The following is a 16156-nucleotide window of genomic DNA, read 5'->3' on the forward strand; positions in this document are numbered from 1 at the left end:
ACCGACAAAATTTAAAAACTGAGTTCCTATATATGTCAAACAAGCGTTGTTTTTCAACAAACAATTTTTTCTATTACACATCCTTTAAATTTATCCAGCTATAAAAATTGACTGCACCGCATTGTTAAAAGCGTGACCTTAAGAAAGTCGATCTGTTTGCTTCAGGAGACGGGAAACTGTGTAAAAAATCATTTGGATCGTATAACTAAGGACTGAGTCACAGAGTAAGGCACTTGTTGTATAAACCTTATCCTTTGCGATATATTTGTTTAGGATGAAATATTTTAAATTAGTTCTTCACTATAAACTATATATAAATCAACGATTTTCAGCTGAAACTTTTAATCTGCACCAAACGAGCTTGACCTGTAAGCCTTCAGCAAACGAGAAGCAGTCAGACTGCGTACACACTACATTCTACTTCCTGCAAGTATTTACTTTACAGTTGTTCCTGCAAAGCTGAATACACCTGATCTGAAAACATTCTATTTGTTTCCTTCAGCGGAGAGAAAGATTTATAAGATTTATAAACACCCGCTAGGAAAGACTCGATTATTTTAAAAACTTTCAAATGTTAAAACTGGGATTTTTTTGTTTTCTTTAAGCCTTTTCTCCCTTATAAATTATATGCACAACCCAAATATGCTGCCTTGCCTTTATTTTCTTTTGAGTCCCCGCATGCTTTTGCTTCGGAAATCAACCTAAGAATGTGGGACTACTGTCCTTTCAAATCTTCCGAATATATCTACATATGCTTGCGAGGAAAAAATAGCTTGACCTCGAAACCTTCGATATGGCGGAAGCTCTGACACACGATTCCCTGGCAAAGAATTGGTTAAGGACCTCCTTACCGTCTTACTTGTTCAGATATATTAGTTACGCATATATAAAGACCGATTTTGAATGAGCTGCAATAATTCATTTTGTTATCAACAAAACTCACCAAGAGCATTTTTGACGAGTGCTATGTCTACGCGATCGTTAGACAGCTGCTTACTCCCTGTATTCCTTTCAAGATCATTTAATCTCTTCTTGTGCTGGATCAACGCTAATTAACCCAACACAGTAAAACACAATGAACTCCATGTGAAATGAAAGCATCGACGAGACACTTTGAGTGGAGGATTGACTTTGAGATAACTTTTTATTCTCTTTTAAAGACAAGCACAGGCCCTGCTATCCCTATAAACATTGGATCAGTATCATCAATCTCCTTTGTTACTATCTAGTATGTGGAGGAGAAATGTTCTCAAACCGATTGACAGATTCATTATAAGAAAACCTGAGTAAGATGTTTAAAAGCCATGAGCCACAATGTTCTCACCAGTGACTAGCAGTGTTTTTGAATCTTAGTCATTGTTAGAACCTGAATGATTCAAACCTCGTAAAAGAGAGCCATAATCATCCATAGTCATCCATAGTCATCCTATCTCTTTAAAAGATATCAATATCAATCAGCATTCCTTTCCGAGAAAAACTAAGAATCCTATGAAAAGCTAAGGTCAAACCTTGTTTGTAGACAGCCGTTGCACATCAGACGTTATTTAAGATATATCCCGCATTTAAAGATCACAACCTTGGTCAAAAATAGAACAAGCCGTCATAGAACTTCAGGGTCTTTTTTCTTTTAGGGAGGTAAAGAAACCGATGCAGCCATTGAAATATGTCAACTATTTAGTTTCTCAAGGCCAACTGTACTTCTGTTTAGGTATTGAAACGAAAATATTTTCCTTGTCCCTTATTAGAGTACAAGTCATAAGCTAAGGTAATAATTTGGATATATCAACAAAGTTGAAATGGTAAATTGACTACCGTAACGATTACTAATTTATTCTTGTTTTCTCGTTGTCATGTTCCCACCAATAACGTAGCTCCATTTTCTGCCTTTAAAAGCACACACAACCCACAATTCCCCTATTCGCTCCGACGAAGGGCTAACGCTCGAAACGTCAGCTTTCGTAATCGTTACGGTGGCCAATTTACCATTTCAACTTTGTTGATATATCCAAATTATCTTGTTACCCCCACCGACGCAGCCCCAAACAGTTTCTTTCGAAACTATCAGGCTTTATTCATAAGCTAAGGTAACTCAGTAAACAGCATATGCATTCACTTGTCTACACCAGGCCGAAAAAAGGCTCTACTGTGAACATTTGAAACGAATCGTATTCGGTATTCCTACCACTACTAAGTCGGAAAATATATGTAAATGTATACCGGAACTCCTTATGAAAGTGAACGTGTCGACCAGAAACTTTGCTTGAGGGACTGACTTCAGGATAACTTTTTAATTTCAGACAATTTCGAAAAAATCTCCGTACTTTTCTCAAAAATCATGTTTACTAAAGCGACTACAGGCTGTGGTAAACAATAAAAAAATTAACCTTTAAACCGGCGTTGGCATCCAGTAAACTATACGGGATGGATGTGTCACTTGCTCGATTCAGTAACATCTTATAATAACTTGTAACGATAAGTTTTCCAAAATTAGAAAACAACTTACTAGCAACATCTCTGCTGTTCTGAACATGCGGCTCGTTTGTAGGCGATGTTATCATCGCGACGCTTTCAAGATCATGTATTCTCTTCTTGTGCTGGTTCAACTCCATTTCAACTCTTATAAACCCGACACAGTAAAACACAATCGACAAAGCTGAAATGACGGAGGCAAAAGAAGAACAACTTTGCCTTTGAGTGGTCATATTAGCCAAAATTGCAAGCTGCTTTTTCAACTCTGTCTCGTTAGATGATGCTAAAATCACAAGTTTATTTGGGAGCCTGCCAAGTGTTTTGTTAGTGATACTTCTCTTCTCTGAAGCCGCAGAGCAAAGTTCAAATCTGTCTCGGTGAGGGTCATTTTGAACTTCCTGTGTTAACATGGATGAAAACTCCTTCATATCCCCTAGAAAAAGTTACGCGAGTAACTCAAAAGCCGGAGTGTGGGGGGAAAAAGTTGCAAGGAGAGAGTACGAGAGGATAACTGCGTTTGTAGAGAAGTGACAACATCCAGCACATGAGTTTAGCGGCCTCAAAGGAGAGATCATTTTCTCATATCAGCATCTAAATGACACCTCTACAGTCAATGATAAAGTAGCCTTTGTATTAAATGACAAAGTTAAGTCCAGTCATTTAAGCCACCTACATGAACCAACATGTCACTACATAAAAGCTTTATTTGGACCTTTAAATCGTTTTAAAAACGAGTTAAATTTATGGCAGCCTTTTCGGTGGACTCTACGGAAGAATAAAGATATTCAACATTTTATACCCCATAATATTTACATGCACTCAAGGGACGAAGGGTAGCTATCACCTAATCGGTTGGGCTTTTGTGACACCCGTCGTCTTTGGTTATTCCATGTTTAGTGACAGCTGATATTAACGAAAACAGACTGTCCATGGCTGGCAGGGGCGATTAACATTTTGGTTATGCTACAAAGTCACCGCCGGCGGAGGCTGACTCACTAGCCTCGCGGTTTTCTTGGTCTCCATGCACGAACTATGGAACACTGTTACCTTTAACTTTTTACATATGTATCCTTTCCTGTTTTTTTTTTTTTATGTTAATATTGTAACTAAAACTGAGTGCTAAATAAAGTAAAGTTGAAAGGTGAAAGTTCCTATTGGAGAGTTGAATAAATGATCTATTCAATTTAAGTTACCGTTGATGGGAGTGAACGAGTGAGTGATATCATAGTTAATAGAGGAGATATCACTATGCATGGTGATATTGATTCTACTGTCGTGCCTTCAAATGTCGGGGGGAACTAGTTTTCGAGCTCATCACGCTTGGCAAAAGGCACCAGGACTGTACTCTCGAAAAGTCTTTTATTTGTTTCTTTGATTGTTCGGTTCTCTGAATACACAGTTATACTAACATCCAATATTATTTCATTCTGTGTAACTCTGGTTGAGCTGAGCTCAACATAAGAAGTCTACCTAAACATCTAGAAGAGCTGAAAATTCTTCTTGATGAAAACCCCTTTGACATAATTTTTTTAAACGAGACATGGCTAGATTCATCTTGGTCTGATGAAGAACTTCACATCGAAGGATATGATCTTGTCAGATTTGATCGACATGGCCCTCAAAACCGGCGGCGGCGGCTCGGCTATATATTATAACTCTAAACTAACAGCATCCTACTCCACCAATATGTTCGAAGAAGTAAAGAAATCTAGTGCCTACTGGAACTTAATTAACAGAGCTACAAATCGCTCAGCATGCAACAGAATAATAGGTCCCCTTAAGAGAACCGACGGCAGTTTTGCTTTAATGGATAAGGAAAAAGCACAAATGATGAATGCATACTTTTCAGAGATCGGCGAGAGCTTAATTAAATCAGGCACTGCCAATGCCACCGCAGCCCGCTTCAGTGAATGCCAGCACGTCACCTTATATATTGTCACCTAAAAGCCCTATTTCGATTACAAACCATTCTGTTGAAAAAAAGATAAATAAACTTAAGACGAATAAGTCAGTTGTGAGCAGGAGACAATTGCGCTAATTAGTGTGTGAACAGGAGACAATCGCGTTAATCAGTGGGATCATGGTGTTCATTAGAATTGTTTTGAACTACGTGACCCGTCTGTGCTATTTGCGATCGACCATTTTCGTATATATTAGTTATAGTTTAGTATTCTGTTCGTATTAAGTTTTCTTCATTCCTCGGAGAGTGTGGTTCGCTTAAGGTTTGGTCTTGTATTCGAGTGAAATAGCACAAAAGGATCACGTAGTTCAAAACAATTCTAATGAACGCTATGATCCCACTGATTAACGCGATTGTCGATGACCTGATGACATCTCGCCTAAACTTCTCAAATTGGCAGGAAAGGCTATTGTACTAGCGTTAGTCAACCTTTATAATTACAGCATTGAACAAAGAATTGTCTTTTCCTTATGGAAGACTGCCCGATTAACTCCGCTTTTCAAAAAGGATGATGAAACAGACTGCGGAAATTATCGACCTGTCTCCCTTTTAAGCGTACAAGCAAGATCCTGGCAGCAGAAATAAAAGATAGACTGGTGCAGCACGTTTCTGTCGACAATCATTTAATCACAGAGAAGCAATGGGCTTACCGATGCGGCTACTCGACTGAGCTCTTCCTAGTACATCTGACAGAAATATGGAGGAGAGCGTTAGACTGTGGTAATGTTGTCGCAGTAGCCTTTGTGGACTTCAGAAAAGCGTTCGACAGCGTATCACACGAAATCTTGCTGAAGAAGCTGAAATATAATTTCGGTATCACGGGAGTGTTGCAAGATTGGATTAGGGATTACTTGAGGGGAAGAATGCAGTACACTGTGACTAACGGAGTCAAATCTGACATGTTACCAGTAACAAAGGGTATAGCACAGGGATCTGTTTTAGGCCCTATTTTGTTCACTTTATTCGCTAATGATCTGTCCGCCGCGATTACCGCGGGATCCCTGTTCATGTACAAATGGTATACCACAGGGATCTGTTTTAGGCCCTATTTTGTTCACTTTATTCACTAATGATCTGCCCGCCGCGATTACCACGGGATCCCTGTTCATGTACGCGGACGATAAGTCAATTTTAATTTCAGCATCGGAGAGTCTGCAGACGCAGCGATTGCTTCCTTGAACTGTGCTCTGCAAGAGGTGTACAGGTGGTGCCAAGAGAATCGCTTAACACCTCACCCGGGTAAGAGCGAAGTCATGTTAATTAGTACACCAACTATTATAGGACCGCTACCTCCAATATTTTTGGGTAAATCTGTTTTAGGCTATGTCAAAAAATCGCGTCTTCTTGGAATGATAGTAGATGAGAAGCTTACTGGATACCGCATATGCTAGAACTAAAGAAAAACTTTGCGAACAAAATAGACTTATTGAAGCGCTCAAGGTTCTTGCCCAAAAACATCCTTTTAAAGTTTTATTTTAGTGTAATATTACCTTCTGTGAAGTATGGTATTATATTATGGGGTTCGTGTACAAATTCGGATCTTCTGTACTCAATTAATTAAGAAACTTCACTGTAGAGCAGCAAAAATTGTCTCCAACTTATCCAAACATATGGAATCTAATGTAGCTCTCAACGTTTCAGGATGGGATACGATCTATTTAGAATACAAATTTCAAATAGTTTACCTTTTTCATAGAGCAAGTAAAGTCTTACTACCCCAGTCTCTAATTAATAGCATATTCATAAGGCGGAAATGTAGCTATTCACTAAGGAAGGGGGCTTTGGGATTTTCGGTTTTGACTGTTTTTTGGGGTTTTGACAGTTTTTTGGATCGGTTTTTCGGTTTTTGGGCCAAAAAGGTTCGGTTTTTCGGTTTTGATGTTCAGAGCGGTTTGCGGATTTTAAGTGTTTTTGCATGCGGCTTTCGGTTTTCACGAAAACTCTGATGCGGTTTTCGGTTTTTCCTTTTTAAGTGAAAATATAGCGGTTTTGTCAGGTTCGCATGCGGTTTTCGGTTCTGCCGCCTTTTTTCGTCGGTTTTTCGGTTTTGGAGGTTTTTTTCTCCAGCTTTGCGGTTTCCCAAAGGCCCCAATGCCCCCCTCACTAAGAGACCAAGAAGCAATAACCATACCTAGATTCAACACTAGATTGTTAAAGGACTCTTTAGCATAGAGAGGTTCGGTGCTATGGAATTATGTTAACCATCATGTCAAAAATGTGGGTAGTTTCGCCCTTAAGAATCTTAGGAGGCTACTCAGGAGAAATAATCACTTCACAAGCTTTACTTTTACTAGTTTATCAGGTTCGACGGCTAGGAATAGATGAACTGATTACAAGTATTTTTAAGATGAGGGCAAAATTGAATGTTTTACTGTATTATAGTTTCTTATTTAGTTTAAAACGTGTCTTAGTATAATCAAAAGTTGGCTAGATACTATTTGTTAAGTACACGACCCCACAAGCTTTTTAGCTTTAATTCTTATCGTGTATAAATAAAGATTCTATTCTATTCTATTCTATTCTAGCATATCAACGCCAAGACTTATCTTGCGACGACTTAGAAGCGGTATGGCTTGAGATTTTATTCCCCAATAAGAGCAAAACTCTTGTTTGTTCTGTTTACCGTCCACCTAACAGTGATTTGAACCATTCGAAGTTAAAGCTTCTCTTGGCAAGATAATAGAGGGTAAGGAGTTAATTGTTGTTCGTGATTTTAACTGTAACATGTCCCCTAAAAAGAGACTCTCTTTAGATGCCAAAAAACTACGTGATCTCTTCAATCTTTATCAGTTAAATCAACTTATACAAAGTCCGACACGTATAACTGATCGCTCCTCTACTATTATAGACTTAGTCTACAGTACAGATAAAGATAAGATCGTATCGCCTCCCGGTTAGCTCAATGGATAGAGCGCTGGACTGATGTGCGGGAGGTCGAGGGTTCGAGCCCCGGCCGGACCAACACTCACGGTCTTAAAATAATTGAGAAGAATATGCTGCCTTTCTATAACATTAAGAAATGGTTTAGATATTCTAGTCTTCTCGGATAGGTCCGAATAAATGAAGGTCCCGTCTCCTCCAGGAGTAGGAGACGTTAGTTTCCCACGCACGAGATTACTGTGTGATGGATGTCCTACCCTGGAGTGGGATGGATGGGCTGTTGTCTTGCGTTTCATACATGAGCCTCTGTCTCCGGCAATATGGGTAACCATGCCCCACGTAAAGACATTAAACTTTGATTACTATTACTATTACTATTCTAAATTGCGCTATAAGCGATCATTCGCTTGTATTTATTATTAGACGAGTGAAAATGCCCAGGGCTGGTGCAAAAAACATTGTTTGCTGGAATTTTAAGAATTATTCAAGCGAAGAGTTTTGTAGTGATTTGCAATCCGCCTCTTGGGACAATGTAGAAACATCTTTAACAGTCGAGGAGGCATGGTAGTCTTTTAAAACTGCGCTCAACGCAACAATAGAAAAACAAGCCCCTCTGGCAACGAAACGAGTGCGTGCCAACACACTACCATGGCTCTCGGGGGAAATAAGGAAAACAATGATGGAGCAAGATTTCCACCCTAAAAAAAACACAAAAGACTGGTTCTCCTTATGAATGGGCGATTTATAGAAGACTACGTAATTTGTCAACAAGCCTTATTCGGAAATCTAAATACGACTGTTATTCCAACCTAATTAATGAAAACAAAAAGGACTCGAGTAAACTGTGGAAAATTCTTAAAAACGTAATATCATCACACAAGAAAAGTTCTAGCTTCAGATGCATTTGAAACAAACGACGGTCTTGTATTCGAACCCGAGGAAATATCTAAAGGCTTCGCACATTATCTCAGTACAGCGATTCTAAAGATCAGACAGAGCTTATCATCAATCCTAGTTCACCACGGATCTCCTAAAGTACTAACCGATGATCGCTTCAGATTCTCAGAGATTAAGCCAGACTTTGTCTATAAAGAACTTAAGAGTATAAAAACCAACAAATCGACTGGCATTGAAACCACTCCCCCGCGCCTTATCTTCTCAAAGATGGATGTGGTGTTCTAGCGAAACCGCTACTGAACCGTCCTTATGAATAGAAGCCTGGCTGAAGGCGCAATTCCTGCTGACTGAAAATCTGCAACTGTCACACCAATCTTCAAGTCGTGCTCCAAAAGGGATGTACCAAACTGCCGACCTATCTCAGTCCTGCTTGTCTTTAGTAAAATTCTTGAACGCGCTGTCCATCTCATGGTTTATGAATATCTTCAGCGAAACAAGCTTTTATCTGAATATCAATCCGGTTTTCGTCCACTTCACTCTACAGCTACATTTCTTACGGATGTTACCAACAACCTTCTCTACAATATAGACAAGGTTTTATTAACAGGGATGGCCTTCCTTGACTTCTGAAAAGCGTTTCACATTTAAGATCACAAACACCTACTTTGGAAGCTGGAGTCCTTTGGATTCACCAGTTCTTTAGTGCAGTGGTTCAATGCTTATTTATCAAATCTTAGCCAGAGCATTGCTTTTAATGACACACGATCTGACCCTCAGTCAATTCTTTTCGGTGTTCCACAGGGATCCATATACATACTAGGACCGTTACTATTTATTATTTACATAAACGATTTACCAACTGTAGTCAAACACTGCAACATTCAACTCTACGCTGATGACACCCTGATATACTTCAGTTCCAAGCAAGTCGACACCATTGAATCTAAACTATCTGCAGACCTTGAACAGATTATAACTTGGCTGTCAAGTAACTACCTATTCCTCAATTTTAAAAAAAACCAAGGTAATGTTAATTGGTACAGCTCAGAGACTGCGCATGACCACAAGCTTTACCGTCAATGCCAACGACAATGTCTTCGAGAGAGTTTTCAGCTTTAAGTATCTACGTGTCGTTCTTGACCCATGCCTTTCCTAGAGCGAGCATATAGATCACATTGCCAACAAGATATCATCCAGGCTTGGAATGCTTCGCAGAGCGCGTAAAGTCTTACCACGTGAGGCCTGTATCACACTGTACAACTCGATTATTCTACTGACCACTCTTCCACTATTGTTGCTGTGTATGGGATGGATGTAGTGCCACAAAGAAAGACGTTTTCATGGCTCAGCCTACAGGCGCGCAGAAGCTATCAAAACTGTATGTCTATAAATTCCTTAACAATCTAGCCCCAGAATACTTGCTACACGAATTCAAATTCTCCAGACACTTCCATAATTATAATACTAGGAAAAAAGATCTGATTCGTTTACCTCTAGCAAAAACTGCAAAATACCAGTCTTCTTTCCTATATACTGAGCAAAAGCTTGGAACTCTCTACCATCCAAAATACGGAATTCTGAAAATCTTTTGTACTTAAAACAGTCACTTAAAAAAAGCTTATTTTAGAATAACTTCTAGTTAATTAACTTACTTGTAAATATTCTCCTAGTTATGATATTATACATATTTAATTTTATTGTAATTTGTTTTATGCAGAGCCCCATTTAAACCAGCATATGCTGAACTGGGCATCTCTGCTAAAATATTGTTGATGAATAAATAAATAAATAAATAAATAAATAAATAAACAACTAAGTTAGCTCATGCCAGCGAGCTCACCTTACGAGATGAAACATTTGTTGTTAAAACGCTAAACCAACCAAAGCAAGAAGTTGCGTGTGGGTCCAAAGCGAGGTCAGTAGATAAACTAAGGACGTCCACGAAAGGAAGTTAGACAAGGTTGATGAATTTCGGAAACTCGTCGTAACAGCATACGCCAAAATAACTTCGGAATTGAACTCATACAGTAATTGCATTCGAAATATAAACGAATGACTAAATCATAATGAACCGGCTGACTAACTAATCAGAATCTAACTAAGTACTTCATAACACTACGATGCCGGTGTCACAGTGTTTTGGATATCCCCGAGTTTTGGGTATCCCCTTACCCAAAACATTAATGTTTTATCCCCTCTGGGAAATACCCAGAACCCTTAAAATGAATTTAACAATAGACTGGGGTAAGTAACAGGGCATGTCCTCTTTTATTTGACGGGGACAAAAAGTAATTGCTCGTAGATGTCAGAAAGTTGTCATCCAAACTTAATTTTCGCACTTAAGATTGTGGTTGGCAAAGAAAAGTGTTAATTTGTTTATGAAGTAGCTTGGAAAGAGCGATCAGTCAGCAGTTTCAATTTAAGTTCTTCAAATATAAGAGGGGAATAACTCCATTTGACTTAGCTGAGATTTTCAGAACACGATGCGTTGAAAAAATCATCATTCAGTCCTTTTATTTGTGGCCATCATACAGCTCTTTACATTACTTTCGTATGTTTTGCGCGCCAACAAACTCACAGGTGGGTCTGCTTGTGCTAAGATAGTCATGTGATTGGTTCTGGTCCACAACTCATACCGAACGTTGTGGGCGCTCCAAAGGACATAGATTTATTTTAAAAGAAGATATATCAATGAATGAGTTGCCAGTTATCAGATCCATGCGTTTGCGCAAAGATTTCTTGGATCACCACGGGGCAAACATTGCAGTCCACTAGAAATAAGTGTATGGCAAAGGGCAGTCTCGACGTTAAAATAAAGAACACTTTTGAGAAATATCAACGCCTTTTAGCCGCCGTTTTATCATATATGGATTAATACAATTCTAATACAAAGAAGTTGTAAACTTTTGTCGGAATTGCCGCGAAATATGTTATGAAATATACCGATAAACGTCTCTCCTTGCATAAGGTCTATTGTGAAATCGTCATCGTGTAATGGTCTCGACATATCACAAGATTAGCCATAAATCGCTAGGAGATAACTTATTTAATTATATTTATGTATGTAGAGCCTGTGTTTATACTTGTCGACTCACTGAATAAATAGCTTCAGACGTCTGAAAGTTTAACTTCTCAAGGGAGAGAGGTCGTTGTCAGCGCGAACGAATAATGTTTTTTAACCGAGCTTTTGCTTTTGGGGAACGATGAAATAAGCGATGAAAAACATCAGGAAACGCCTGGATTGAGTGATACTTTGAGCAAAATCCAAACATTATTGAGCGGCCACTTTTCTCCCCGAGCTCCCTTGAAGATCTGTCGGAAAAGGCAAGATCACGGGAACTCCAGCAGAACTGTAGACATATATTCAGTTGTGCATCGCTCCTTAAGCGATCCATTTTTACCTACTCATCATCGCAGAAGAAAAAGTTCAGTTTTGAACCAATTATCAACGTTGGTTCGTTTTTATAGATTACATTATATAGGCGATCTAGGCTTTTAATCACTTTAGCGTATCACAATAGTATTTAATGCTCAATCACATCATTTCAATCTCGTGCTAATTGGAGAGAGGTGTTTCAACGCTCTTTTGCATTACCAAGCCAGAAAAATAGCTAGAAGTACACTTAACACAATTAAACAAAATTGAACACGCATAAATGAATTATTTCTTGGCGACTCATGGCTAATATTTCTAAATTTCGAGACCATGTCAATTTCACATTAAACCCTGCGCATGAAGAGGAGTTCATACATACATACATACATACATACATACATACATACATACAGTTTAATTTAGTTTAAAGGCTGATAGTTTCTAAAGAAACTGTTTGGGGCTGCGTCGGTGGGGGTAACGAAATAATTTGAATGTATCAACAAAGTTGAAATGGTAAATTGGCCACCGTTACGATTATAAAAGTTGACGTTTCGAGCGTTAGCCCTTTGTCGGAGCCAATAGGGGAGTTGTGGGTTGTGTGTGCTTTTAAAAGCAGAAAAAGGAGCTACATGATTGATGGGAACATGGCAACGAGAAAAACAAGAATAAATTAGTGGAATGAAAAGCGTTCGTTGATACCTGTGGGATTTAGACTGCCGGTTTGAAAGATGAGCTTTTGTTCAAGAGTTTTCCGGCTTTCCGTGCTACCTAAGTGTAAGGAAAGACCGCCGATTTCCATGTGTTGCTTAGAATGGTTAGGTAAATTAAAATGTCTGGGGACCGGTTTCGATGTGTCCTTGTCATTCCTCTCCACGTCGCGAAGGTGTTCTCGGAATCAGTCCCCTAGTCTTCTGCCTGTTTCGCCGATGTAAATCGTTTTGCAATAAGTGCAAGTTATGCAGTAGATTACATTGGCGGAGGTGCACGTGAAGTGATCGGTGATCTTAATGGATCGTTTGGGTCCCGATATTTTCGCAGTGTTGCGAATGAAAGGACACGTTTTGCATCGTGCACGGGCGCATTTAAAAGTGCCTGCTTAGTTTAGTTTAGTCTAGCTTAGTTTATTAGCTTCGCCGACCGGCAGGGACACCGCAACAGCTTGCGCCAATTACTGCGGGCCCAGTAAACCCACCCATCCCACCCCAGGGGAGGACATCCATCACACAGTAATTTCGTGCGTGGGATATTAACGTCTCCTACCCCCAACCCTGCAGAAGACGGGACCTCCATTCATTCGTCCCTATCCGAGAAGACTAGAATATCTAACCATTTCTTGATGTTATAGAAAGGTAGCAAACTCTTCTCAATTATTTTAAGACCTTGAGTGTTGGTCCGGCCGGGGCGCGAACCCTCGACCTCCCGCACAACAGTCCAGCGCGCTATCCATTGGGCTAACTGGGCCGCGGTTTTGACATACTTTATTTAAAGTGGAAATACGCTTAGCTTAAGAGCTAGTTTACAGGTATTCCACCTGTAATTCCATACCTAATGAAAACCTAACAACTAACAACGCTAATATCACAGCGAGTAAAATCACAAATTAAATACTGATTAAAAGCTATTTAAAACTGTTATTACAATATTACCGCCGCAATCAAAATACTATAAAAATTAACGCTACAAATCTACTAATCCCCGAAATTTAACGATCTAATTCTGTCTACTATTTCTTTGGTGACCGCTTTCATTCTAATGCCATTTGAGAGTTCATTCCATTCGTTGGCTGCAAAATATCTCCATGACTTGAGTCCATATTTGGTAGTGTTACGTTTAGGTAAAGATAAAACATATTATTGGCGCCTGAGATTGTACTTAAATACGCGTAAGTTCATAAGTTTCCTAATTGCCCGTGGTGCTTTGTTCGATATGCTGTTTTGTATTGTCAGTAACATGTCTTGAATTCTTCGAGATTCCATGGAGTGTAGTCTTATCCTTTCCAAGAGATGCTGATTAGATGCATGTTTATCATTATAGACATATCTCAACGCTCTTTCCTTGACTTTTTCGATTTTTGCAGTATTTCTTTTTCCGCAATGGTGCCAAACTTGGCTGCAGTAATAAAACTTCGGTAGCATGAACGAACGATATAACGATTCCCTGGTTTTAAGTGGTAAAATATTTTTCGGTCTATTAAGCGCGTTTATTTGAGTACTCACTCTGCGGCAAATACTCGAAACTTTATCGTCAAATTTAAGCTTACTATCGAGTACAACTCCCAAGAGGTTAGTCTTTTCTGCGGATCTGATATCAATTTTAACCGATTGAAGGAGTAGCTAATCTTCTGTTCTGCCAAGGACCATAGCCTGATACTTTTCCGGATTTGGTCTCATGCCATTTTGAATAAACCATGTAGTTGCGTTCTCAAGATCACTATTTAGGTTGTCTTCAACGGCACGTTCTTATTGGAACAATGGATATTTGTATCATCCGCATAATTAATAATCCTGCATCGTGTTATTGCATACGCCAAATCATTTATAAAAATATTAAACAATGTAGGTCCCAAGAAAGAGCCTTGAAGGCTTCCTTTTAACACCCCTTCGCACGTGGAGAAGGCGGTGCCAAGCTTCATTCTTTAATGGCGAGAAGAGAAATAGCTTCGCATTAAAGATAGCACTTGATCACCTAAGCCATAGAATTTAAGTTTTTCCAGAATTAAGTCATGTGGTAGACAGTCAAAAGCCTTACTTAAATCAATGGCTACTGTGCCAATAATGTTATGATTATGAAGATCTTCCTTCCACTGTTCAGTGAGCGCAAGGAGTGCCGTCGAGCACCCATGATATTTTCTGTATCCAAATATAGAATTTTTGAAAAATCTTCTCAAAGCGAACTGTCAATTGTTGATGAATAAGATGTTCAAAGATCTTAGACATTGCTGGAAGAACTGTGACTGGTCGGAAATTCTCCTACTCTAATTGTGAGTCCTTTTTATGATGTGGTACGATCTCTCCTCGTTTCCAAGAGTCAGGGACTGCTCTCGAAGTGATGATAGTATTAATTAGATGACTAAGAGGCCGTGTAATTGATGGAATAGACGCCTTGAGTGCACGTGGTGGTATATGGTCATGACCAGTTGCTTTGTTTGCTTTCATTCTCGGTAGAGCAGCCTTGACCAACTCATGATTAATTAAATCGAACTCGAACTGTTCATCTTGATTCCAGTTCCTTGGAATATTTGACAGGTACGGTTGATTTTCAAAAGAAGTGTACTGTTGGATGTCCAGGCTTTCTGTCACATTTTTAAAGTAACTACTCAGAATCTCTGCAACTTGATTCTGATCTTTAATTATTTTATTGTGCTCTTTGAGTGTGATATATTCAGTTGGTGCGCATCTCTTTGAATGCATCAGAGGACGAAGTGAGTTCCAGAATTCTTTGGGTTTCCCAGCGGCATTTAAGCATAGCTGATCAAAGTGATTAATCACGGACTTGCGTTGCATGGTTACTGTACGGTTACGCATAATCCTGTATGCCTCCCAGTTGTCAGGCGTTCTTGACTTGTTATCTTTTCGCTTAAGAGCATTCCTGTGACTAATGGCTTTACGTATTTCTGGGGTGATAAATTTTGATCGACGGAAGCCTTCCCTGACTTTTCTTCATTTGATGGAGGCATGATCATCCAATACATTTTTATACAACTCTTCCCATACCCAGTAGATGTCATCTATATCCTCAAATACGTAAGCCGCATGAAAAGGAACGAGCTGCAGATCTTTGTTAAATTCCTCATCATTGAACTTTTTAAAACACCTTCTTTTTGTTAGGCGGGCTTTCGGCTTCAATAACTTCCTATTAAAAATTTTGTAAATTAGCATATGGTCACTCAACCCAATGTCAACAATACCAGAGTTCAGAGTAATTGAAGGTACATTGCTCAATATTACATCCAGACAGGATTCTTTCGAGGAGGAAATCCTAGCTGGACCTTTTGTTAAATTATGAAGATCATAGACATCACAGATATCTAGCAATTCTCTTTCTTGTTTCCATTATCCATGGGTTGTAACAAATCACAATTAAGATCTCCAATGCAAATCACGTCGGGGCGATTAGAAATAGCTGGATCCAAGAGAGCACTCAATCCTTTCTTAAAAATCTCATTCTTTACGGATGAAGGCTTGTCATGCTGATAGAAATGAAAAGTGTTGTTGACCTAGTTGGCCGGTCGATTTTATCACATATTGGGCTGGTATATTAAGACCAAAAAAATCTGAGGTTGACCAGATACGACTTTTATGCAATTCTCTTTCAGATTGTTCAGATCTGTTAAGATCAGGCAGTACTCAGAGTGAACAGAGCTGATGGAAAAATTTGTTGATTTTGGCCGATGGTTCTTTTTGAAATTCTGCTGTTTCGTTATTGACCTTTCTCTTGTTTCGACTGAGTTTAAGAAATTGCGTATCTACGATAAAGACAATAACATTTGTGTTGCACATTTGTATCATAAAGGTGAATGAGCATTTGAGAAAAGTCGTCTGTCAAATATATATCATTGCAACGTTCATCATCAA

At 39.0% G+C, this 16156-nt stretch overlaps 1 protein-coding gene across 1 annotated transcript in view; it reads right to left on the reverse strand.

The window, feature by feature from the left end:
• The window catches only part of LOC148725941 (uncharacterized), an 8353-nt gene extending 5551 nt beyond the window's left edge, over window positions 1–2802 (reverse strand). Inside the window, exon 1 of the mRNA XM_088729393.1 lies at window positions 2504–2802. Coding sequence (XP_088585519.1) covers window positions 2504–2702 — 199 coding nt within the window. The 5' untranslated portion in view covers window positions 2703–2802. The remainder of the gene's footprint in view (window positions 1–2503) is intronic.
• Window positions 2803–16156: the final 13354 nt, after the last annotated feature.

The sequence above is a fragment of the Stylophora pistillata genome, chromosome 8 (assembly GCF_964205215.1).
Source record: "Stylophora pistillata chromosome 8, jaStyPist1.2, whole genome shotgun sequence".
Classification (NCBI taxonomy): domain Eukaryota; kingdom Metazoa; phylum Cnidaria; class Anthozoa; order Scleractinia; family Pocilloporidae; genus Stylophora; species Stylophora pistillata.